At 42.9% G+C, this 26,847-nt stretch overlaps 1 protein-coding gene and 1 long non-coding RNA gene across 2 annotated transcripts in view; one reads left to right on the top strand and one right to left on the bottom strand.

Annotated features, from left to right (window-relative positions):
- The window catches only part of MTA2 (metastasis associated 1 family member 2), a 44,188-nt gene extending 41,994 nt beyond the window's left edge, over positions 1–2,194 (bottom strand). Inside the window, exon 1 of the mRNA XM_089652877.1 lies at positions 2,045–2,194. Within this exon, the coding sequence (XP_089509003.1) occupies positions 2,045–2,072 (28 nt within the window). The 5' untranslated portion in view covers positions 2,073–2,194. The remainder of the gene's footprint in view (positions 1–2,044) is intronic.
- Positions 2,195–2,221: 27 nt separating this feature from the next.
- On the top strand, positions 2,222–18,656 carry LOC149446239 (uncharacterized). The gene is made up of 2 exons (XR_016306247.1): positions 2,222–2,284; positions 18,240–18,656. It is a non-coding gene; the product is annotated as an uncharacterized LOC149446239 (long non-coding RNA).
- Positions 18,657–26,847: the final 8,191 nt, after the last annotated feature.

The raw sequence follows: 26,847 nt of genomic DNA on the forward strand, positions 1-26,847 counted from the left end.
TGCTATAATGCATGCCTCCAACATCCCAGTAGTAAAAATATTGTCTGCTCCCATCTCAGCTCTTCAGTAAATTGCATTCTGAAAAACAACGTGTTTATTCTGCTTTTTAGGGTAGATTTAGACAGGAGTCTAAATCTCCTTCTCCTCTGAAGCCCGATCTGCATTCAGATCACACTTCAGAGGCTATTGACAATTAAACTGTTACTAAACCCAGGACTCTGCATTCACTATATCTGGTCTCCCACAGTGCACAGAACATGGAAATGCAATTATTTTAGTAAATATAAACTGCTAAATACTTTTTCTCATCACCAGTTAGAGCAGTTTTGTGACTTCTATTAGTGTTCAGCCAAGCACTGGTTAAAGCCTGAAGGAGCAGTTTTCATCTTACTCTAGAAGGATGCAAGACCACTGACCTTTGTTTGGACAGTGCTGATTGGCTCTCTGCTGATCAAATGCACTCTCCCACGTAAAAAAACAACAACCTATCAATACACACTAAACTGAGCATGTGCAGAGGGACTCCACAGGATATGTCTTATCAGGAGATAAGAGGGGGGCACTGGAAGAAGGGGAGGATCAGAGAAGTCAGGATCAAACAGCATTTTTACACAATGCAGAGGATGTTAACCCCTTAGGTTCCACAGTGAGTATAACAAGCATGCTTTACGGTATATACAGATTGATTTTACTGTTGTGGGTTTAGTAACACTTTAACCCCATTTTTGCTAACAAACATTCCTCAACTGCATGCATTGCACGTGGTTGCAGGCCATTTGTTTTAGTGTGTAGCGTTGGTAGGATTACCACCAGCTGATCACTACAGGTCAAGAAAACTTTTCCACAGGTGCATGTAAAGACCCCTTTCCACTGCCTACAGCAGCTTAAAGTGGAACTAGTCTCCATACTTACCTGCCCAACGGTCCTGCGCTCCCCTTCTTCTGAGTGCTGGTCTTCAGGCCTCTTCAGACAGGCAGGGGTTGATGTCACTGCTGTGTATGTGCAAGGTGGTGTCAATCAGGCACTCAGACACCAGCCTGGCAGTGTAAGCTGGGCATGTGCAGCTCAGTTTACAGTGCCAGAGGAGATGGCGAACAGGCAGGTAGGGGCAGTGTCAGTCAGGCAGGGGCCTTGTACTGCAGGCGGGCAGGCAGGGGCCTTGTACTGCAGGCGGGCAGGCAGGGGCCTTGTACTGCAGAAGAAACTGCACATCTCTTCTATAATAAAAGCCCGTCTGCTCACGGTTTTTTACAATGGGACTTTAGTTCTCCTTTGAGAGGAGCAGTTGGTGGGCAGCAAAAACTTTTGCCCACCACCACACATCCAAATAAAGCTTTGTGTTGGGATTCCTAAAGATGGCAATAGCAGCGCATCAAAATGCAGAAAAGGCCTTGGCAACAGATACTTACAAGCCCTGCTCAATGCCAAAACACATTGAATAAAGCTTCAAACGCATGTTGACGCATGACATCACTACCTGACACTACAAAAGCCACACATGTGTAGATCTAAACGAGCCATAAACGGTAATTATGACAGTTGATCACCTTTTACACCGCGTCCATGTCATCTTATTGGACATTTTCATTGGCGGTCAGTTATGGAAATAATTGAGAGTGAGAACAGACAGCGAGTTCTGTCGGCAGCGATCGGTCTGATCCCAGGAGATAATAGATGGGTAATGATGGCGCCCCCCATTGTCAGGAGCCCAGACATCACCCTGTCCTCCCCCCAGCTCCAATCCTCTCTGTATTCCCGGGGAAGTCCTGGGCCTCCATTACTACAACACAGTCCTTATTTCAGCCTCTTCAGACACCCCTCTGCCTGGACTTCCATAGAAGAAAACCGGCTTAGCCGGCATGTATCCAGAGCTCCCGGGCATGCTGGGACTTGTAGTTCCTCCGGCAGGCCTCTCGAGTATGGCGGTGGCCTGGCCTCCCTCAGGCCTGTACAATGGAGGTTCCCCGCCCGCCACACACGGCTCATTATACACACACCATTCACCGGCTCCCTCCTCTCCCCGCACTCTGCCGCCAATACTCACCGCCCACCCGGTACATATTGGCCGCCATCTTGCCCTCTCCCGCGCACAATAACTCGGGGCGCCGAGTGTGTTTCCGGTGCCCGTCAGGGGGAGAAGAAAAGGGGAGACTTCCGGCAAAGAAAAAAAAAAAGAAAAAAGAAGGGGGAGAACTTCCGGTAGGAGAGAAGGGTTAAAGAACTACTTCCGGCGGGAAGGACGCTGGAGGCCGGAAGTCAGTGTGTGGAGGGAGGCCGGTGCTTGGTGGGGTTGAGCGGCGTCTGTTGCAAGACGTTATAGAAAATACTGAAACGACTGACTGACTCCTCCGAGTAGAACGAAAGTGAACCATTAGAACCCTGTGCCCGAGGGGGCTCCTCATTGCAGAAGAGACGTCATATAAAATGGATGACGTCTTTTTTTTAGGCCCCATTCACACCTGAGTGTAGAGGGATTGTTGAAAGTTTTTTTTTGCATGTTTCTAAGGCAGGCCATAGATGGGCCGTTTATCAGGTGAATTTTCGGCCGATAAACAAATCGGTCGGCCCCGTTGCCGCCACCCATGTAAATTTTTTGCAGATTTTCCAGCATGACAGATAAAAATAAATGAGGAGATCCGCAAAAAATGGCCAATGGGCTGGCCCCACTAACCGCGTGATTATCAGCTGATTTTCCTTGCGGACGAAAATTCGGCCGATAAACGACCCGTCTATGGCCTGCATAAGGCTCCTTTCACACGGGCGTTCCGGGGTTTTTATCAGTTAAGTCGTGGTTTTTCCAAGAAAAAAACTGATCAGTTCACATTAATGCAGGCCATAGACGGGTCGAAAACCGGCCATTTTAAAAAAAAAAAAATCAGCCGATTTTCGTCCCGTCTATGGCCAGCATTTAATTACTTCTGTCCCTGCAGAGAGCCCCGCTATTATATTTGACATGAAAAAGTATTGCAGTTGCAACAATGTATCTATTTATATCCATTTCAGATACAGATGTTTTATTCGGATACAAATAGATACATTGTTGCAACCGCAATACTTTTTCATGTCAAATATAATAGCGGACTGGAATTCTTCTCTTTCTTGCAGCTCACGGCTCATGCGCAGATTTTTTTATCGGTAAAAAGATCGGCCGATTTGCCCATCATTGCCGTGAAAATCTGCCAATCGGCAAAATCGGACAATTTTTTTTCCAACTTTACCGATAAAAAAAATGTGCCAAAATCCAGAAAAACGGCCGACCGATTAACCCACTAACAGTGCAAAAATCGGGCATTTTTTTTTTCTAATTTTACCGATAAAAAAAGTGCCAAAATCCAGAAAAACGGCCGACCGATTAACCCACTAACAGTGCGAAAATCGACCGATTTTTTTGTCAGCTGAAAAATCAGCCGATTTTTGACCCATCTATGGCCTGCATTAGTTTTTTTTTTTATCAGTTTCTCATCAGTTTTTTGTCCTTTTACATCTGTTTTCATCTGTATACATTCATTTTTGCCTGTTTACATCCGATTTTCATCTATTCCAGTTTTTTTAATGGAAGAAAAATAGGGTTTTCTTCCGTTCAAAAAAATGGATGTTAACGGATGCAGACATTAAGGCTAGGTTCACATCCGTGCGGGTGGTGCCGCTGCGGATCCTCATAAAAATCCGTGCAGCCACACCACCCGCACAGAGATTTGCTGACCCGCGGGTGGGTGCCATTAGTTCTAATGATACACCACCCGCACTGGAAAACTCAACTGTACTGGGAGCCAAGGTTCCCATATGGGCTGCGTTTTCAGAAGTGCAGAGACTTCTCTGCGGGGCACGAGCATCCATTGAAATGAATGGACTCTCGTGCCCACACAAAACGTGGCCCGCAGGAACGCAGAGATGTGAACAGGGGCTAACGGATGTAAACAGATGATCATCCGTCTACATCTGCTAGTCCATAGAAATACATGGGTGTCTGTTTTTCATCTGTAAATGGACAGATGAAAAAAGGACATATGGAATGCCTGTGTGAAAGGGTCCTTAGAGTGCTGTCACTGATTAGTTTTTCTTCCATTTTTGCATTAAAAAAACAGAAGAAAAACGCACGACTATGACATCCCATTGGACTCGTCACACTGATTAGTGGCGGGTCTGTTGCATTTTGTAAAAGTCTACTTGGAGTGTGTTTGGTGTGGTAAAAAAAATGCACCGAAAACATACTTCCCCATTGAAATAAATGGAAAACGCAACCATGGGTGCTTTTTTGAGTCGCATTCTTTTTTAACAAATGCAAAATGCATCGGAAATACGGCTAAAACGCATATGCATTTTTACTTTGGTTGCATCAATACCGTTTTTATCGGCAAGTGTGAGCACCAATATTTGCGCTTACATACTCACTGATACCAACTACCAATACCTAAGCACTGAGCAAACTGTTTGCGCTATATAAATCCTGTATAATAATAATAATACCTTTGCGGCTTGATTTAAGCCCATACAAAATGAATGGCACAAATTGCACCCACAGGGAAACCGCATGTGACTCGAACGGGAATCGCACCACATTCCTGTCCAAATCACATGCGAATCTTTGCAGTGCAATTTGAGCCCATCCATTTTGTATAGGCTCAAATCGCACCGCAAAGGTATGGGTGTTTCAGGTATCTTAGTATCACTGCAGCCCTGGTTTTTACTGCATTTTTGCACCGGATCAGTGTGAAAGCAGCCTAATGCTTCTTGCGATATTCGATTGATTTGGCTATACTAGGCACAACTAACATTGCGAATGAGCTCCAGAATCTTTTTAATCGTGGAGTGTTGGGTGTTATTTCAGTGGGTGTCTTGTCGCACAGCAAAACAATTAAAGTGGAGTTCCGCTCAAAAGTGGAGGCTCCACTTGTTTGCCTCCTCCCCCCCTTCACTGCCACATTTGGCACCTTTTGGGGGGGAGCGGGTGCCTGGTTTTAACAGGCACCCGCTCCCACTTCTGGCTCAGTTAGCCACGGCGAATTGAGCCAAAAGCTCGGCCCCCTCCTTCCTCCCGCAGTCTCCTGGGAACTTTCACAATCAGAATGCGCAGTGTGAGTCGCACATGCACAGTGGGCACCTGGCTGTGAAGTCACAAGCTGTCACAGCCTGGTTCCCACAGTTGTGATGCTGGCTCGGAGGAGAAAAGAGGCAGAGAAGGGACGACGCGGGTGAGCACATCACTGGACCCTGGGACAGGTGAGTGTATGTTTATTAAAAGTCAGCAGCTACAGTTTTTGTAGCTGCTGACTTTTAATAAAGACAAAACTGCAACTCCGCTTTAATGGCACCACCCTCGATTGCAGAGCATTTCTGAAACATGGCAAAATGCTAATTTTTGTGTGCTTTGCTGCACTTTTAGGAAACGTGTGAATGCAGCCCTAGGCTTCTTTCACAATACTCCCTTTTAAAAACATGGTAAAAATGCATATGCGTTTTTGCTGCATTTCCTGTTTTGCACCTGTGAAAAAAGTGACTTAAAAATGCAACCATAGTATCTATTGACATAGAGAAGGCATTTGACTCTCAACTGAGGCTTCGTGTCTATGATATTGGACATGATGGGCTTTGGATCACTCACAGATGGATATCAATACTGTATAGTGCTCCCTGGGTGGCAATCAGGCTTGGACTTTTGGTTTCCCCTTTCTTTCCCATAGGTAGGGGCACAAGGCAAGGCTGTCCACTTTCACCTTTTTTGTTTGCATTAATGATGGAGCCACTGGCTATAGATTTGAGACCTTCTCTGGAGGTGAAGGCCCTAAGGGTGGGCACCATCAAAGAATGCCTTGCATTGTACGCAGATGATTTGATACCCTTTCTCCAAGATCCAGATGCGTATCCTAAATCAGGGCTTGAAAAAGCCGCTCGCCAAATGCGAGGAGAAATTCCTCTGGCGAGCAGCGAGCACAGATGAAGCATGGAGCGACTGCACCTGTGCTCCAAGCCTCATTGTGAAACCGAGTTCCGGTTCACAACTTCTGGTTTCTGGCTTCTTCGGCTCCGCTGAGAGGAGACACCCTCTCCACCGCCGCGGGGGACTCGGAGGGACTAGGAGTAAGTACTGTATACAGCATGTCAGTAATGTATATCCCAGCTCCCCTGTACTCCATTATAGTGATATGACATGTATACAGTAATGTATATCCCCCCTCCCCTGTACTCCATTATAGTGATATGACATATATACAGTAATGTATATCCCCCCTCCCCTGTACTCCATTATAGTGATATGACATGTATACAGTATGTATATCCCAGCTCCCCTGTACTCCATTATAGTGATATGACATGTATACAGTAATGTATATCCCAGCTCCCCTGTACTCCATTATAGTGATATGACATGTACACAGTAATGTATATCCCAGCTTCCTTTACTCCATTATAGTGATATGACATGTATACAGTATGTATATCCCAGCTCCCCTGTACTCCATTATAGTGATATGACATGTATACAGTAATGTATATCCCAGCTCCCCTGTACTCCATTATAGTGATATGACATGTATACAGTAATGTATATCCCAGCTCCCCTGTACTCCATTATAGTGATATGACGTGTATACAGTATGTATATCCCAGCTCCCCTGTACTCCATTATAGTGATATGACATGTATACAGTAATGTATATCCCCCTCCCCTGTACTCCATTATAGTGATATGACATGTATACAGTAATGTATATCCCAGCTCCCCTGTACTCCATTATAGTGATATGATGTGTACACAGTAATGTATATCCCAACTCCCCTGTACTCCATTATAGTGATATGATATGACATGTACACAGTAATGTATATCCCAGCTCCCCTGTACTCCATTATAGTGATATGACATGTATACAGTAATGTATATCCCAGCTCCCCTGTACTCCATTATAGTGATATGACGTGTATACAGTATGTATATCCCAGCTCCCCTGTACTCCATTATAGTGATATGACGTGTATACAGTATGTATATCCCAGCTCCACTGTACCCCATTATAGTGATATGACGTGTATACAGTAATGTATATCCCCCTCCCCTGTACTCCATTATAGTGATATGACGTGTACACAGTAATGTATATCCCAGCTCCCCTGTACCCCATTATAGTGATATGACATGTATACAGTAATGTATATCCCAGCTCCCCTGTACCCCATTATAGTGATATGACATGTATACAGTAATGTATATCCCAGCTCCCCTGTACTCCATTATAGTGATATGACGTGTACACAGTAATGTATATCCCCCCTCCCCTGTACTCCATTATAGTGATATGACGTGTACACAGTAATGTATATCCCCCCTCCCCTGTACTCCATTATAGTGATATGACGTGTACACAGTAATGTATATCCCAGCTCCCCTGTACTCCATTATAGTGATATGACATGTATACAGTAATGTATATCCCAGCTCCCCTGTACTCCATTATAGTGATAGGACATGTATACAGTAATGTATACCCCAGCTCCCCTGTACTCCATTATAGTGATATGACATGTATACAGTAATGTATATCCCCCTCCCCTGTACTCCATTATAGTGATATGACATCTATACAGTAATGTATATCCCAGCTCCCCTGTACTCCATTATAGTGATATGACATGTACACAGTAATGATTACTGTATACATGTCATATCACTATAATGGAGTACAGGGGAGCTGGGATATACATTACTGTGTACAGTTTTATATTTTGGACTCTTTATTCTAAAGAAAAATTTAATTTCATAAGCTTTAAGGGGGCAGGCCAGGGGTGGGGTTGGGGGCGGACCTGGGCAAGGTTGGGTGGGGCAACTGGTGGAGAGTAAGTTTTGTGACTGGCTAGTAGGTCTGGACTTGAAATTTTAACCCCTGTCCTAAATGATTTTGCCACCTACTCTGGCTTGCAGGCAAACTGGTTCAAATTGTCTTTATTGCCTTGGGACCCCAGGGCTCGAACAATGGCTGACCCTAATCTTCCACTTCGCTGGGTGTCTCAACTTACCTTGGGGTTCAAATTACAGCGAGTGTTGCAGACTATATGAATCTCAATCTCACTCCACTTTTTCTGAAAAAGAAAGTCGAAGCTTGAAAAAAATTTTCCCTTGTCTTTAACCCCTTGGTGCTGGCACCTCCTGGCCCTTTAAGGGTTTCAGGAGATGTGGTTTAGGGTCATGTGACACGCCGTCACGGCAGTCACATGATCAGGAAAGGTCCCGATCGAAAGAGGAGATCGGGACCTTTCCGAGAGTACCGGACATGTGTGCTAGGAGCGCGTGCTCTCAGCACATATGTTTTTTTTAATAGAACGCAAATGTGCATTTGCTCGGCGTCTAGACCCAGACGCCGGGAGGCCGCACATTTGCGTTCGGCTGGTGCCAAGAGGTTAATTGGCAAAATTAACCTCATTAGGATGAAAATACTCCGTTATCCTATATTTTCTACGTCAGGCTCCCACGTGGGTTACTAAATCGTATTTCAAGAAACTAGAAAGTCACATTAGCTCATTCCTGTAGTCCCCCTCCCCTCCATGGATAGGTCTATAGTTACTACAGCCCTGGGCCAGGGAGGATTGCACTACCGGACTGGCAGAAATACTATCTAGCAGGCCAAGTGGTGTTTGCCCACCACTGGCTTTTGGAAGATGGAGCAGATTCGGCGACGGTCCAGGAGGCTTATGAGTCCTATGAAAGCCTACGGATGGCACTGTTCAGGGGAGCGGGGTCTTCTCTTCCGCTCACAGGTTCCATGAAAGCCGCTATCAGGGCTTGGGAACTTGCTACTAAACTGATGCAACCTGAAATGGAAGGGATTTCACCTTCCTCTCCTCTATGGATGAATCAGTATTTGTCTGACTTCCACACTATACAGGGGCTGTGGGCGACTAGAGGCATCAAAAGGGTGGGTGACATAGAAATGGCAACCTGCTCACATTTTATCAGTTAAAAATAAGATATAATTTTCCAAATCACTGTTCCGATATATATATTCAACTGCGCCACGCACACCAATTTCAATTTAGCGATTTGACCATAGAGATTCAGCCTTCGGTCCTTGAAAGTCTGTTGACAGATGTCTCACTTTCAAAAACATCAGTGGTACATAAGGAATTAAGGAATTGTTCCGAACATCCCCCATACAGCTGCAATGCTGTGGGGAAAAATGGAGTGTGGAAGTCCCGGGTATCCAGGGGGAGGACTGGGATGATATGTGGGATCACCCATTCAAACATTTGGTATCGGGCTAAAGATAGATTGATTCACTTTAAATTCCTGCGCAGAATATATTATACCCCAGCCAGGCTGGCGGTAATACACCCCGCCTCCTCAGCAGAGTGTTGGCTTTGTTCCCATTCCCCTGCTGATTTCACCCACATATTCTGGCACTGCCAGCTCATTACTGTTTTGTGGAAAGACATTACATTGTGTATCGCAGAGGTCCCCACAACCTCGGTTCCTCTTACTATCTCTGTATGGCATTGGTTCCAACCAATGCCCAAAGAACCCTTCTCAACCCTTTATTATTTTATGCTCGTAATGCTATTATATTGCACTGGAAGAAACCCACTGTTCCCACAGTTTCCTTCTGGAAAGGTCTACTAAATATGATGCTCCCATACTACAAGGCCACTTACCTATCTAGGGGTTGTGTGAAGAAGATTAATAAAGTCTGGCAAGTGTGGCTTTCATCTGATATGGCGGGGTAGGCCACATGGTATATTGTATTGAGGTCTCTTACAAATCCCTAAATACCAGTTAACCATATAATTATCCCTTGTGCTCTCTTATAGTAATGACTGTGAGGGTATGGATGTGAGATTTTACCTGCCTAGTTTGCTCGTGTTATTATTCATCGTTAACTGGAGGAGGTTATACTATTGGAGGGATCTCTCTGAATGGTAATCATTGGATTGGAATGATGGGGAACTTTTTTTCCCACTGACACCAATGATGGGGCACTATTCCTCCCACTGACACCAATGATGGGGCACAATTTGTCCCACTGACACCAATGATGGTGAACTATTCTTTCTAATGATGCCAATGATGGGGCACTATTTTCTCTAATGACACCAATGATGAGGCACTATTCCTCCAATTGACACCAATAATGGTGCCCTATTCTTTCTAATGACATCAATGATGGGGCTCTATTCCTTTCACTGACACCAATGATGGGGAACTTTTATCTAATGACACAAATGATGAGGCACTATTCCTCCCCTTGACATCAATGATGGGGCACTATTCTTTCTAAAGACACCAATAATGGGGTTAATATTCTCACAGGCACCAATAATGGGGCATGGTTAACAATGCCGGGACATTTTCTACTTCTACTTGCCACAGTCCGGCCCCTCTAAGTCTGAATGACAATAAACTGGCCCTTTGTTTAGAAAGTTTGGAGACCCCTATTCTAGGTGCTCCTCCACCATCACATCAGACTAATGGACCCCGCAGATCAAGAGGTCTCACAGCTGTTCAATATGACATCCAAAGAGCAGTCAGGATCCAAACACTCATCACAAACAGCAAAGTGGAACTGCACTCTCTCAGTGAACATTGGGCACAATTCACTAAGCGTTATCTTACCGTATCCGAATATGTGGTACAATACTACACAGCATTTAAAAAAAAAACATTTAAATGCACAAAAAATGCTACTAAAATACAGCATGAGTTATTTTATCAAGTCGTGGTATTTTAGTAGTGAAAACCATGCATTAATGGTGCAGCTGTCAGCGGGGTTCCCCACTGACAGCTGAATGTAAAAAAAAGTATTGCCGGCAATTAAAAAATAATTTTAAAAAATGGAGTGGGGTCTCCCTCCCCAATCCTTACCAAGCCCTTCGGGTCTGGTATGGATTGAGGGGAACCCCACCCCAAAATTAAAAAGAAAATGGTGTGGGGGTCCCTCATAAAGTCCATACCAGTCCCTTATCCGAGAATGCAGCCCGGAAGGTCAGGAAAGAGGAGGATGAGTGAGCGCCCCCCCCCCGAACCATACCAGGCCACATGCCCTCAACGTGGGGGGATGCTTTGGGCAGGGGGGCTCCCCCCAAAGCACCTTGCCCCCATGTTGATGGGAAAAGGGCCTCTTCCCCACAACCCTGGCTGGTGGTTGTGGGGGTCTGCGAGCAGGGGACTTATCAAAATTTGGAAGCCCCCTTTAACAAGGGGACCCCCAGATTCCAGCCCCCCGCATGTGAATGAGTATGGGGTACATGGTACCGCTACCCATTCACAAAAAAACCTGTAGTGTGAAAAAAGACAGGAGACAGTCTTTGACAAGTCCTTTATTAAAAGAAGGAAAATATAAGAATGTCCCCTGAAGTAGATCCAATGTCAATCACGATGCCCGCCACCCCCCCTACCCGAAAAAAAAAAAAAAAAGGTTCTGCTCCCAACGCTGGCTCCCGGTCATCGGACTGCTCCACCCAGTCACAATACCCATGTAACCTCGCCCCCGTGTGACATCATCAACTGGGACATGCTGGATCAATGATGTCACACAGGGGAAGGGTCACATGGAGCCCCCCTGCCCCAAAGCACCCCCCCATGTTGAGGGCATGTAGCCTGGTATGGTTCAGGAGGGATGGGGCGCTTGCTCTTCCCCCCTTTCCTGACCTGCAGGGCTGCATGCTCGGATAGGCGTCTGGTATGGATTTTGAGGGGACCCCACACCATTTCTTATTTAATTTTGGTGTGGGGGTTCCCCTCAAAATCCAAGCCAGACCTGAAGGCGGGACCCCACGCCATTTTTTAAAATGATTTTTTCATTGCTGGCAATTTTTTTTTTTTTTTTTTTACATTTAGCTGTCAGTGGGGAACCCTGCTGACAGCTGATGGCTCAAAGGTTGTTAGGGACTCGGCGGCCACCCATTCCTTAACAACCCATGACAGTACTGACAGATACCAAGACATACCACAAGCCTGGACCACTACTTAATTACCGCATACTAGCGCATACTAAAATTGTTTTTGCTATTTTCGGTAAATACCGCATACTAGCAATAGTGAATTGACATTTTCAGTATCGCATGTGATATGTGGTCATGTGACTGACTTAACTCATGCAATAAGCTTTAGTGAATTGTGCGCATTGACTATTTTTAATCCTTATGCTGCTAGAGTTAGTAAATATATAGTAAAGTGTATCATTTAACAATCTACTAACTATTAAAACCAATGGCCATTACTCCATACTCATTCTCCTAGACATTTCCGCTGCTTTTGACACAATTGAACACCCACTCCTCCTCAGTAACCTCCACTCCATCGGCCTCCGTGACTCTGCTCTCTCCTGGTTCTCCTCTTACCTTTCTCAGCGCACTTTCAGCATCACATACAACTCCTCCTCCGCTCCTCTTCCTCTTTCCGTTGGGATACCCCAAGGTTCTGTCCTTGGGCCCCTCCTTTTCTCTCTCTACACCTCCTCCCTGGGCCAATTGATAACCTCCCATGGCTTCCAATACCACCTCTATGCTGATGACACCCAGATCTATCTCTCCACTCCCCAGCTCACCCCCTCAATGTCCTCACGTATCACAAATCTACTAAGTGACATATCAGTATGGATGTCACACCACTCCCTCAAACTCAATCTTTCCAAAACCGAGCTTGTAATATTTCCTCCTCCATGATCCCCCACTCATGACTTTATCATTAAGATCAACAGCAGAACCATTGGTCCTTCCCCTCATGCCAGGGTGCTCGGCAAAATCCTGTACTCCTTCAGGCCCCACATCTAGTCACAGGCTAAATCCTGCCTCCTCAACCTCCGCAACATTTCCAAAGTCCACCCCTTTCTGGCCAATGACACCACAAAACAACTTATCCACACCTTGGTTATATCCCGCCTTGATTACTGCAACTCCCTCCTCACTGGTCTACCGTTACACAGGCTATCCCCCCTTCAGTCTATTATGAATGCTGCCGCTAGACTCATACACCTTACCAACTGATCAGCGACTTCTGCTCCTCTCCCAGTCCCTTCATTGTCTTCCACTAACCCACGTATAAAATTCAAAATACTAACCTCATCCGCAGATATCGTCCAAATCGGCTGCTCCGCTCCTCCCAAAACATCTTGCTTTCCAGCTCCCTCGTCACCTCCTCCCATTCTCACCTCCAGGAAGTCTCCAGAGCCTCTCCCATCCTCTGGAACTCCCTACTGCAGTATGTCCGATCAGCCCCCAGCCCAGCCATTAGGCGATCTTTGAAAACTCAGTTATTCAGGGAAGCCTACCCCACCTTTACCTAAGAACTGTACTTGAGACACCTCCATCAGATCATCCCATGCAGCTATCACCTTTTGTACTACCTCCCCCTTCTTTTAGATTGTAAGCTCCACAAGCAGGGCCTACCTATTACTTCTGTACTGAAATGCATTGTAATTGTATTGTCTCCCTTTATATTGTAAAGTGCTGAACAAACTGTTGGTGCTATAATTCATGTATAATAATATTTACTTGTTTTACACTTTTTTTTTTTTTTACATTTTTTCAGTTACTTCCTGGTTTCAAGGCCTAGGCAAATTGTGTCATATGTCCCAGGAGTCTACAGGAGGGGAGGAGGGGTTTTCTCAGCTAAGTACACCCTCTTGCCAGACCCTGTAAACGATATAGGGTCGGGGATTAAAAATCCCATTTCAGTCTTTGCAGATGACACCAAGCTGTGCAGTGGAATAACGTCCTTACAGGATGTCTCCAATTTACAAGCTGACCTCAATGTACTGTTTAATTGGGCAACTATGTGGCATATGAGGTTTAATGTTGATAAATGTAAGGTTCTGCACTTGGGGGCTAAGAATATGCATGCATCATACATACTAGGGGGGGTACAACTGGGGGAATCAATGGTGGAGAAGGATCTGGGAGTTCTGGTAGATCACAAGCTTAATAATGGCATGCAATGCCAAGCTGCGGTTTCTAAAGCGAGCAAAATCCTCTCTTGTATTAAGAGGCATAGACTCCAGAGAGAGAGATATCATTTTACCCCTGTACAAATCATTAGTAATACCTTATCTGGAATATGCAGTTCAGTTTTGGGCACCAATTCACAAAACGAACATTGGGGAACTGGAGAAAGTACAGAGAAGGGCAACCAAACTGATATGAGCCATGGAGGAGCTCAGCTATGAGGAAAGATTAGAGGAACTGAATGTATTCTCTCTTGAGAAGAGATTAAGGGGAGATATGATCACCATGTATAAATACATCAGTGGTTCATATAGTGAACTCGGTGTAGAGATATTCACCCTGAGGTCATCACAGAGGACAAGGGGGCACTCTTTACGTCTGGAGGAAAAGAAATTTAATCTCCAAACATGGAAAGGTTTCTTCACAGTGAGCTGTGAAAATGTGGAATAGACTCCCTCAAGAGTTTGTTCTGGCCAGCTCAGTGGATTGCTTTAAAAAAAGTCCGGGATTCTTTCTTAGATACACAGAATATAACTGGATACTAACATTTATAGGGAAAGTTGATCCAGGGAATATCTGATTGCCTCTCGGGGGATCAGGAAGGAATTTTTTCCCTGCAGGAGCAAATTGGATCATGCTTTGCTGGGTTTTTTTTTGCCTTCCTCTGGATCAACTGTGCGTATAGCATTATGACTTCTTTTTTTTAATGGTTAAACTGGATGGACTTTTGTCTTTTTTCAGCCAGACTAACTGTAACTATGTAATCCTCCTGCCTGCATGCCGGAGCATCCAGGAAGTACAGTAAATCCTACATGAATCTTCTACCCTTATTCAAGATGGTTTCATCCAGAAATGCTAGCTGGATGTTTTTCAAAGTGATTACTCAACAAAATAAAGCATGGAGACATGGGAGGAGAGGTGAGTTAGCTTTGAATATTAAAAATGAATAAAAAGCGTTTTTGGTTTGCGGTGCTCAGATGCAGTGTAGTTCTACTTGCAACTCAGCTATATTGCAGGAAAAAAACACAGAGAGAGGCTCCATAGTGCTGTATTCAGGTTGAAGTAGGGAAGCCACCTCATCCCTTTAAAACGGACACATATTAATTACCCAGGTTCTGGGGCTGATTAAAATGGTAATTAAATTCACTTAGTGCCTTGTCTGCATTAAATTAGCCATAGAACCTGTGTAATTAATATGGATTTAGGTTTAAAGGGATGAGGTGGCAACCCTAGGTTAAAGCATTTCTAAAACAAAGGATTGGCACTCACAAAACTTTTTCACCAATACATTCTGTCCACTGTCCATCTCAAAAGATATCTTCCAGGTGCAGTTGGGTCCAGGTCTGCAAACACAGAAATGGAGAAGTGGAGAGTATGGGGGGGCAGAAGGGACAGTAATGGACCACTTTGTGCAATACCCCTGCACACATCAGGCAAGCATAACTTTTTTATTTCAATTAAACAAAAAATAAAATAAAGGTTTACAATCACTTAGGGGACTGAAGTTCCTCTTTAAGAACTAAGGGTAAGTAAACCTATTGAACAGTACCATTTTATTATTTGAGTTTATTCCTATGGTTTGTTGTAATTCCTAATAGTTTAATTTGAATCACATTAAAAATAAAAATGATTCACATCTCATAACATCTGCCAGAGGTATGCAAATATACGAGCACAACTGCAATTATGTACTTTTTTTGTAGAAAATGATTACCATTTGATTTGCATTATTGAACACGTCTCTATTTCCTGAGATGGCTGTTTTTTACTGAGCTGAGTATCTACTACCTGTCTCCGGGATGGCTGACTCTGCATGATATACAGATAGCCACTAGAGGGAGAATCTACAAATGTCTGGATGTTATACAATAACTTATAACATGTTACAGCAAATGGAAAAAGAGCGAACAAAACAGAAATATTTCAAAATGATCTCAAAATGTATTCCGACAATTTTGAGGAAAAAAACAATATTTTTGACTTTTTGCTATTAACCAATAGCCGCCCGGCCAATAGCCGTTTGGCGGCTGGGAAAAGGCTGTATATTTCCGGGTGGATGCCATACGGCGTCCTCCCGGACATGCTCAGTTTTTGCGCTTGCAGTGCCACGCAGCGGCGCGATCTGTCACTGGCCGTGTACCTCGGACACGGCCGATGACAGATCTGAGCACCGGCCCCCGTTGCCAGTACCATGTGACCTGCTGTGACCAATCACAGCAGGTCACATGACAGTTGTATACAATGGATAGTGTCTAGCTGTGAATGGTCACAGCGATCACATGCACATGTCATGTGATTAGCTGAGGCCAAATCACAGCTAAGCACAAAAAAAAAAACCCTGAATGAATCGATGCTTGCTTATAGCAAAGTAATTCTTTGCTATAAGCAAATTGTGAAAAAAAAAAATACTGATCACTTCCCCAAAGTAGTACAATGTTACTATGGTAACATTGTACTACTTTGGACATAGTGAAATATGAAAATAAAATCTTAAAAAAAAAGAAAAAAAATGTAATAAAAAACTAAAAATAATAAAAAAATTAAAAAAAATATATATATATATATTTTTTTCATACTGCCACCAGTCAGTGTCCCTGATCACCGCCATGCCAGTTATATGATGACGCTGTACTGCACTGGTGACAGTATGTAAAAAAAAATAGCGAAAATTATTTTTTTAATTTTTTAATTTTCCGAAAAATTATGACAAAAAAAATACAACTTCAAAAAACTCGACATGCCTCTTATGAAGTACGTCGGACTGTCTACTTTGCAAAAAGGGGTCATTTGGGGATATCTGTACTGTTCTGACATTCTTGGACCTCAAGAAATTAGATTGGCCGTCAGTACTTCAGGATTGATCAATTTTCAGATCTATACCATAGTTTGTGAACTCTATAACTTTCCTACAAACTAAAAAATACATCCTAATTTGGGTTATTTTCACCAAAGACATGTAGCAGAATACATCTCGGCCTAAATTTATGAAGAACAATTATTTATTTGCAAACTTTTATAACAGAAACACAGAAAACGTGTTTTTTTTTCAAAATTTTCGGTCTTTTTTTGTTAATTTCGCAAAAAATAAAAACCCCAGCGGTGAGTAAATACCACCAAAAGAAAGCTCTAGTTGTGTGAAGAAAATTATAAAATTTTACTTTGTGTACAGTGTTGTATGACCGTGCAATTGTCATTCAAATTGTGAGAGCGCTGAAACCTAAAAAATGGCCTGGGCAGGAAGGGTTAAAAGTGCCCAGTATGGAAATGGTTAAACATGTCCAGTAAAAAATTTAAAAAAAAATCATATTTTGTCATAAATTTAGGCCAAAATGTATTCTGCTACATGTCTTTGCTAAAAAAAAATCCCAATACGTGTAAATTAATTGGTTTACGTGAACGTATTAGCGTTTACAAATGGCGGTATAGATACTGGAATTTTTTTTTTATTTTTACTAGTAATGGCGATGATCAGCAACTTATAGCTGGACTGCGGCGGACATTTTGACACTGGGGGGTACTGACTTGGTGTCACTGACATCCCCAGTGACAGCAATACAGACCATTCTGATCAGGCAAAGTTCTGACACTTCCAGGCAGTGTTGAACTTCTAAGTGCCTGCACTTTAACAAACGGTAAGAGGTTCCCAGAGCACTATAGGATAGCTAAAGAGCCAGCACATTAGCATTCATTTCATTTCAGGCAGACTGACTCATTTATACTTGTTGATCATATCTCCTAGATTGTAAGCTCGAAAGAACAGGGCCCTCAATCCCCTCATGTTTTGCATTGTATTGGTATTGTTCTGTCACATGTTCTGTCCCCCTTTGTAATGTACAACGCTGAGCGAACTATTGGCGCTTTATAAATACTGTATAATAATAATAATTTAAACATGGATCTAATAAGGAACTCCTGGTCACAGTTTATGATAGGAAGTTGGTGGGTGGGCTCCTGAGTATGTCACCATTCATAGCAGTCACACAATCAAGAACCTCCCGTCTTTCAGAATTCCTCAAAGGACCTATGGGAGATGGCAGATTTAGGAATTGAGCCATATACCAAGCTCCATTTTAGTGATTTTTTTTTTAGTAAATCTATATTTAAACATAAATATGGAGGAATTTAAAGTGTTAAAGACACATAAAAATGTAATGTAAATGCTGCAATAGTGACTCAAAATATGTATACAAGATCAGAGGCAGCAATATTAGACTGCAGGCAGGTGCCTACAATGCGAATGTTTCATGTTAGTGAGCTATCTAGTCTACCCAAGTTTGGGAAGGATTAATGGTAGCTCTACTGTTTTGCAGGCTTTTGCTGGGCCCTGCTCATCTCCCTGTGCTCATATATAAAGGAGGGCTCTGCTCTAGAAGCTGTGGCCACATGGAAATAGAAGCAAGAGGCTCACAGAAGAAGATGCAACCCTTTATAACCAGCAATTTCCCAGTGAGCAGGCTACCTCTGGAAGAGGTCGCCCAAGAGAGCCTAGCCAAGGAGCCTTAGAGAGAATTGGAGAAAGTGCACCAAGAGCCAACATGTAACCCCACAAGATATTGGAAAGTCTGGAGGATACTACCTGTATTGGAGGTTGCCAATCATGGACTCTCACCTGTATGCCTTGTGCCTGGACAGCCGCATATGCCAGTTAGCTTGTGGTATTGGACTGTGTTGTTCCTTTTATTTATAATCCCACAAAAAAGAAGTTAAGTAAAGTTTGCTAAACCATTCCTAAAGCGTGGTCTGAAGTTACTCTAAAGGGGTGCATGATGGTTTTTGGCATATGAAAGAACAGGGCCTGTAAAACACATATGGGGTACGAAGCAAGTTTATTATAAAGAGTTGACTCAGCAGGAAGAGTGGAAGAGTAGTTGCCATGGGTAATCAAGGATTTGTGTAAAGTGTTTAGCAGCCTGTCATGAAGCATGGTGATGAGTCCTCCAGTAGCGAGGGAGTCGGAGGTCTGACTCCCTCCCCAGTGGTCAGTTCCCCAAAAGTTCAGGACCAAACCCATGTTATGGAGACCCACAGTCTGGCCGCATGGTACAGGAGAGCAGAAGGAGTTACTGAGTGCACTCATGAGGTCTATTCTAAGTGCATGGCAGGACCCCATTCTGTCACTGGGAGTGAGGTGACAGAAGTATGCTGAACAGGTGGAAAGGGCATAGGCTCTATGGAACAACTCACAGAAATACTGTGTAGTGACATGGGACAGCACATGGTGTACCACTAGTCTCTAATTCGGAGTGCCGTCATATAGCTGATGTTACATGAACGTGGCCCCGCTTGGTCCTGAGCATTGGCAAGCATGTACACAAGCCAAGGGTACCCTCATGTGCACAAGCGCTGTAGGCCCTCCCCCACACACAGGTGCCTTTCAAGGCTTGCATAGTACACAGGAACTGGTTGCAGATGCCCAGGCATTCAAAAGATCCATTCAATATCTGAAAGTCACAGTGAAAAAACCAGAGCCGCATACTCTATAGCAGGTATGGACCCATCCTACTCAGCACAGACACTGTCACTGGCACGTTTTGCCTGTAACTTGGTTTAGTCATTCCTCTAAGACTAAATCCAGTTCTGAGTGAAACGTATCAGTGGTGGAGTCTGTGTATGGCAGGAGATGCATCGATTTTAACTATAAGCTATTGGGCCCTTGGATTCAGCTGTGGTGCGGCTCAGGTCTTTCTTCTTGTCAAAATATGTGCACTCTACTTTGCCTGACTATAATTTGGAAAGGCAATACAACAGAGTCATCTGTCATCCTATAAGTATTGGCACTGCCAATGAGTTACACTTTTTGTGACATCTGACATCTGCAATGAAGAGCCACTCTTCATGCTTTTAAGACCCCTCACATCCTGGTACAGAGATACAACAAGAAGTAAGAAGAAATCTCTCTAAAGTGAGGGAAATTCCCTCTGACAGAGTTATCACCAGAACAGGTGTCCTCCTTCAAAGTTTTCAGCTTCTGTTGCAGTGACTGTACAAGTTTGGGTTGTCTGTTGCTTTCTGGTACATTGACAATTGTCACCAAGACAAATAGAAAGGGTAAATCACCCAAGTCACCTGAGCAGGGATACTGCAATAAAACCTGATAGGGCTCATAACTCTTCCTCATTAGTTCAAAAACTAAAATCAGAGCTTTATTTCAGCTGGAATTTGGTAGAACTCTTCCACCACCTCCAGGCCCTCTGTTTCCTGCTCACCACTATCACTCGTAAACACAGAAGTCCGGCTTCTATGTTTACAAGTGACAGCATGTCTCTCAATGTCACCCACAGATCTGATCCCCTAAGGGGCTCCCACTGAGTACAGGATGGGGACAAGGGAGATGTAGGTGCCCAGGGTGCAGTGTGGATGCCGACACCCCCACTGGAAGATCTCCCTGCAAGTGAAAGAGGCAGGGCCACCTACAGTGTGCGGGAAAGTACTAGAGCCGGCCAGCTGGCTGCTTCAGCTTAAACCCTTGGCGGCGTCTGTACACAAATTAGCGGCCCCACTGGACTGGGCTTTTTTTCTCTGGGGCTGCTAATTTGCATACCTGTCTGTGCTCGGAGCACGTCGCATGGCGAGCTACCAGCACAAAGACCGGGGTGACAGTGAGAGCCCTGGGTCCCGTTCTAACAATCAGGACCTAGAACTCACAATTCCGGGTCACATGATCGCTGTGAAAGCCTCTGATTGGATATCACAGTGATCAGTCACTGTGAAGCCCTCCCCCCTTGTGTTCTCTCTCTGAGTGGAGGAGAGAGATACATTGTATCACTCTCTGTCCTTTCAGAAATAAAACAATTGTTTGTAAAAAATAAATACATAAAAATAATAATTAAAAAAAAACCTAGATCAAGGTTTGATCTAGGTCAGAGTTACTGTTTGGGTCAAGGTCAGGGTCAATATTTTTTTCTTTGGTCATGATTTTTTTTTTTTAATTTTTAAATTAGTATCAGTCTCAGTTAGTGGCAGAAAGAAAAAAACAAAAAAACAAAATGTGCACTATTGTTTCTGGGCTGTACTACGGGTACAAACAACAACTAACATACACATAGGTATCACTGCGATTGTCAGGAGCAAGAGAAATTATTTTGGGTTGTTCTATGGTGGTTAGTTATGGTAGTAGCAAGAAATATACAACTAAATTAAAACAAATTTCTATTTGAACTATTTTGGATCAGTTTTCCTTTTGCTAACACATGTCAAAGTTGCAAAACTGTGCTTAGGCATTAACATTTGTTTTACCCTTGGGCATGAAGGGGTTAAGACAGTAACAAAAGTAAGACATGTGGAAGATGGTGGAGTTTTTAAGGAGGGGGGAGAAGATGGGGGGTAGTGGGGGGGGGGGGGGAGGGCTCAGATCAGAGGTGAAGAGGGGTGAGATGTAGATGGGGATGCAGCAGTAAGCAGCTGTGGAAGAAAGCTGACCTCTGCACTCTGTGTGTAGCGCTCCCCTGAACTCTGCACTATGTACATAGCACACTATTCTACTCTGCACTCTCTGTGTAACCTCCCCTCCCCCCCAACTCTGCACTTTGTATGTAATGCACTCCTGCTAGGACCCTCCCACTTTTAGCTCAGTTGACCACACCCACTATTTGATGCAGTTTTGAGGGTGTGTGTTGGGGAGCAGGGGTAGGGGGGTTGTGGTTGAGTTCCTGCACCACCTCTCCTGCAATATCCCATAGATACCTGATGAGTTTTATCACTTAACTACAGTAGAGAAAAGTCAGATCAGCAGGCTGACTGGACAGTTTGGCAGGACTTTTTAAATCTCAGTACTAGATGGACAGAAACACAATTCTTTGATAAGTGGAACATCTCCCATATATGTATTTCAAGCTTTTTTAGGTATCTTCCTGTAGTTCAGCTGTAAGGTTCACACTAGTGCAGGCCATGCGGCCCGTGTTTGGAAGGGCATGCAGCCCATTCATTTGAATGGGCTATTCCCTCATTTCACGCAATGCATGCACCTTTTCCAAAACGCATCTGCAGGGAAACCGCATGGTCTTTTTGACCATGCGGTTTCCATGCAGTTCCCACACCCTCAATCGTGCTGCAGGATAAGATGCATTCAGAATGAGAACAAGAGAACTGCGGTGTGGCTGCGGGTGGTTGCGGGTGCAGGAATCGCATAGTTTCTCGCCCGCAGCATGAGGACTAGTGTGGACCAGGGGTAAAGATCTATCACGTTATTCTATAAGATTTTTGTAGAACAGATTTAAGGAAAGAATATTTTTTTTTTTCAAATCACTTCAAATACCCAAAAAGTTCAGCAACATAAAAAGAAAAAATGTAAATTGCCTCTTCAATCTGATTAGGAAATTGGTTCCATTTATATGTTCATTAGTTAACAAACACGCCCATTGGCCTGAATCCTAGTAAAGAATATATTCAGAGGAACACTTGTGGTAGTTTTTGTGTGACTCACAGGAAGGATGACAAAGTCTTAAGCTTTAATATGACAACATTATTTTTGTTTGTATTATTGTTGCTACAGGATTGGATAGGTTTTACAGAAGTGAAGTTGAATTACATTTTAGTGAAGGTTGAAAGCTGGGCTGTAAGAGGAAATGTATAACTAAATCGCCACTGAATACAGTTATGTGTGCATTTAAAAACAAAAAAGAGAAGTCTAACCAATTTTCTTTTAGTTTTGGACAAATATTATTCATCTGACCTACAGTGTTCAAAAAGCGGACCCTTTTTCAGCCTTGGCATGGCAATTACCTCAATTACTACAATACTAAAATTTGGAGGAAAAAAAAAAAATACTTGCACTAGGTCTTTATACTGATTTTTTTTTTATAGTCAAGTAAATAAGATGGCATATATGATTGTCTGATATGTATTTCCAGCCAGTAGGTGGAGTTCTAGGCTTGTCTTCACGTTTACTGAGCTAATCTTAAAGGAGAAGTATGTGATTTAAAAAAAAATATTCACAATATGCACTCATCGCCATGCTGCAGCATCTGTGTGATCCTGCAGCATTCCCACCTCAACTCTAAGCCCCAGAACTGAGTGGTTACATGATTGCTCAGTTCTCTGTCTGCCCTGAGTGGAGAGCGGTGACTGTCAGTCACCTCTCTCCATTCTGCACCTTCGGTGCTCACTGTAGTTCTGGGCTGGGAAGGAGGCAGGAGTGGCTGGCTCTGGATCTCAGTCATGCAATGAAAGGTGAACCAGTTGTCAATCAGGCAGTGGGGTGGATCCCGACAATATTGTCAGGATGCTTCCTGAGCCTGGAGTGGCTCTGCCCGATTAGCTGATATCAGCTGACTCTGGGTCACAGGAGGACAAAATTAATTGTACGTCCGTGACCCACAAGATGACTAGGGCCAAAAAAAGGTCTGGCCATTCTTCTCTTAACAGCTTTGCTAAAAAAAAAGGCAACAGAGCTCAAAAGCTCATGCCTAAATTTAACACACAAACTTAACAGGATTGATTGATTCCCCAATCCATTGAAGACTCACCTTTCCCTTGTACAGCTCCATGAAGACATTTAATTAAAGAAAAACTGTTTAAAAGCAAACGGCATACTGTTTGCTTACTCTTTAGAAAACCTATAATGCAATGCAGCGCCAGAGCCATGAGTCAGTTGTTAGTTATAACAATCCATTTCACTGATCTAAATGTAATGTATTCCTAATTGAAAGGGCAGGTAGCATAATGACACTTTTCTCAAAATGCTCTTGTGCACAATTACTCTATATTCTAATACAAGCTTTTTTAAACTTTTTTTTTTACAAAACTACAATCCACGGCTGTTCCTTAAAGCGGTTGTAAAGATTTGATTTTTTTTTTTAAATAACAAACATTTTATACTTATAGTACCTGTGGAGCTGCGATCAATATGAGTAATTGATGGGTGTGCGAACAAACACAAATAGCTGTGGCCTCTGACAGCTTGTCATTGCAGTGTACAGACTTGGGGACCACTGCTGTCTGCACACAGCTGTCAATCCCAGCAGCAGGAATCAGTAGATTATTGCCACTGGGATTTGAAATGTGGCAAAACAGCTGTGCGAGTGGAGACAGTGATGTTGAAGACAATAAAAATAAAAAATATATATAATGGCGCCTATGATATGTATAAATCACTTTTTCTTGATGTACCAGCTGCAAAATCCACCATAAATAAATAAAGTGTAACAAATACCACAAAATATAATTTGCGCTAGTAAATATAAAAATATAGAACCACCATACCCAGGGGCGTATTTACCACAAGGCAAATAAGGCACCTGCCCAGGGTGTCACAAAATATACTTTGCGCTAATAAATATAAAAATATATCCTTGAATCAAAAAAAAATATATATATAAATTATTTCCATATAAATAATACTTAAAAAAGAAATTTCCAAATAAATAGTCCAAACTTAGAAATATGTGACATGAAAAAACAGTGCACAAAAAAATATAAGTGACAATACCACCACCAAAAAAACTGAATAGACTCACCAGAGCTATAAAACTAAAAACATAAAAACATGTATTGCTCTGGGAGCAGTAATATTAGTAGAAAAATGGAGCATCCATAGATGTGTCTTCAAGGAGTGATATTCTGCAGGACCCAGATCCCAATAGACCAATTTCAGATGGAACAAATGCTTAAGAATCAAATATCATCAAGGAAATCCACTTCTCCAAAAGAACCTTCCTATTCGTATCCAAGGAGGGAAATGCCAGACACTGGGAAGAAACAAAAGAACTTCATGGTGCAGTATTATTAGAAAACAGCTTCCTTTATTAGATACTCATTGCACTTATCTCAAAAGGTGGAGCTTGATCGATGTGACGGCAATATGTTTTTTCCACGAGATAGCCGAGCAGCTGGGTTCGTTCGTTCATCCGTTCGTTCGTTGTGATTGCTGTATGCTGTTTACGCTGGTGTCGGCTGGGACACCTTTTGAGATAAGTGCAATGAGTATCTAATAAAGGAAGCTGTTTTCTAATAATACTGCACCATGAAGTTCTTTTGTTTCTTCCCAGTGTCTGGCATTTCCCTCCTTGGATACGAATAGGAAGGTTCTTTTGGAGAAGTGGATTTCCTTGATGATATTTGATTCTTAAGCATTTGTTCCATCTGAAATTGGTCTATTTGGATCTGGGTCCTGCAGAATATCACTCCTTGAAGACACATCTATGGATGCGCCATTTTTCTACTAATATTACTGCCCCCAGAGCAATACATGTTTTTATGTTTTTAGTTTTATAGCTCTGGTGAGTCTATTCAGTTTTTTTGGTGGTGGTATTGTCACTTATATTTTTTTGTGCACTGTTTTTTTGTGTCACATATTTCTAAGTTTGGACTATTTATTTGGACATTTCTTTTTTAAGTATTATTTATATGGAAATAATTTATATATATATTTTTTTGATTCACGGATATATTTTTATATTTATTAACGCAAAGTATATTTTGTGACACCCTGGGCAGGTGCCTTATTTGCCTTGTGGTAAATACGCCGCTGGGTATGGTGGTTCTATATTTTTATATTTACTAGCGCAAATTATATTTTGTGGTATGTTGAAGACAATAACTGAAAAAAAAGCAAAATTACCTGGTGTAATGCAGGCCATACATGGGTCGAATTCCGAACGATTTTTCGTCTGAAAATCAAAAACGTTGTTAGCTCGGTAATCCGATGGTGCCGTCAATGATTTTGAAAATCGGCCGACCAAGTCATAAAGCTCACCCCATATAACAAGCAAAACTTCTGTTCTTTCCAGGTCATGGCTCATGCACATATTCTTTTCGGAAAAATGATCGTATGATTTGACCATCATTGAGTCAAAAATCGGTCGTTTTTCACAAATTTTCCAACATGCCCGATCACCGAAAAGGGGAGGAACCACGGAAATCGGCCAGTGCCATTGACCCACTAACAGAGCGAAAATTGGCCGATTATTCTTAGGTACGAATCTCGACCCATGTATGGCCGGCCTAGGGCTACATTAACACTGAAACACACAGCAATGCTTGCACGCTGTGTCACACCTGCTTCAGTGTGATTGGAGCCTAAGGCTAACTTCTAGGTGGGCAGCTCTAGCTCTGGTGATGCTGCTTGCCCGTAGCCCTCAATTGCTCAAAGTCATCTGGCTTTTTAGAGATATCTGAAGCTTTTTCATCATATAGCTGCAATGTGTGTTAGAATTGTGACTGTCCAAAAACACACTTCAGCTCTCATCTTGAAAAGCCATCACTCTCCTCTGTGGAGAAGCACAGTGACTAGCTATATCACGCGGCTCTCAACTTTGGCCTCCTGATGCAAGCTTCAGAGTCTTTAGGCATCCAGAGAGTTATCACATCATTGCAGATTCTCATGCTGGCCCTCAACACCAAAATTTCTTTACCTTTGTACGACCCTCCCTTACTCACCTCTCATATAAATCCCCTTGTTGGTACACATCTCTATGTTTGTAACCCTCTGCCTCTGACCTTGGATCTTTTGATTTTGTCAATCCGGTATTCTCCACATCTCAGCTTTGATTGGCCTTGATTGTCATTTGAATTCACCACTTCAATACCTGTCACTTTAACCCCCATCCTGCCCCGAACATTTTTCTTTGAATTACAACTGAAGAGTCATGCAAAACTGTAACCATATGAAATTTTTATCATTTTGTTCACACAAATTGAGCTTTCTTTTGGTGGCATGCGATAACCACTGGGGTTTTTATTTCTTGCTAAATAAACATAAAAAGATAAAAAATGTTTAGTAAAAAAAAAAAAAGTGTTTTTCTTTGTTTTCTATTCTAAAATGTTGCAATAACGATCCCCGCAGGATGGATTGGATCTGATCAGATAGCTGCGGTACATCGCTCTTGGATGCAGTGAACTTCATTTTTCCTTAACACATAAAACCGTATGTTATGAAAACGTTGCTAAATGCAGTGTGTGAAAGGAGTCATAGGGATGCAT

The sequence above is a fragment of the Staurois parvus genome, unplaced genomic scaffold (assembly GCF_062004578.1).
Source record: "Staurois parvus isolate SC_StPar_1 unplaced genomic scaffold, SC_StPar_1.0 ptg000694l, whole genome shotgun sequence".
NCBI classification, from domain to species: domain Eukaryota; kingdom Metazoa; phylum Chordata; class Amphibia; order Anura; family Ranidae; genus Staurois; species Staurois parvus.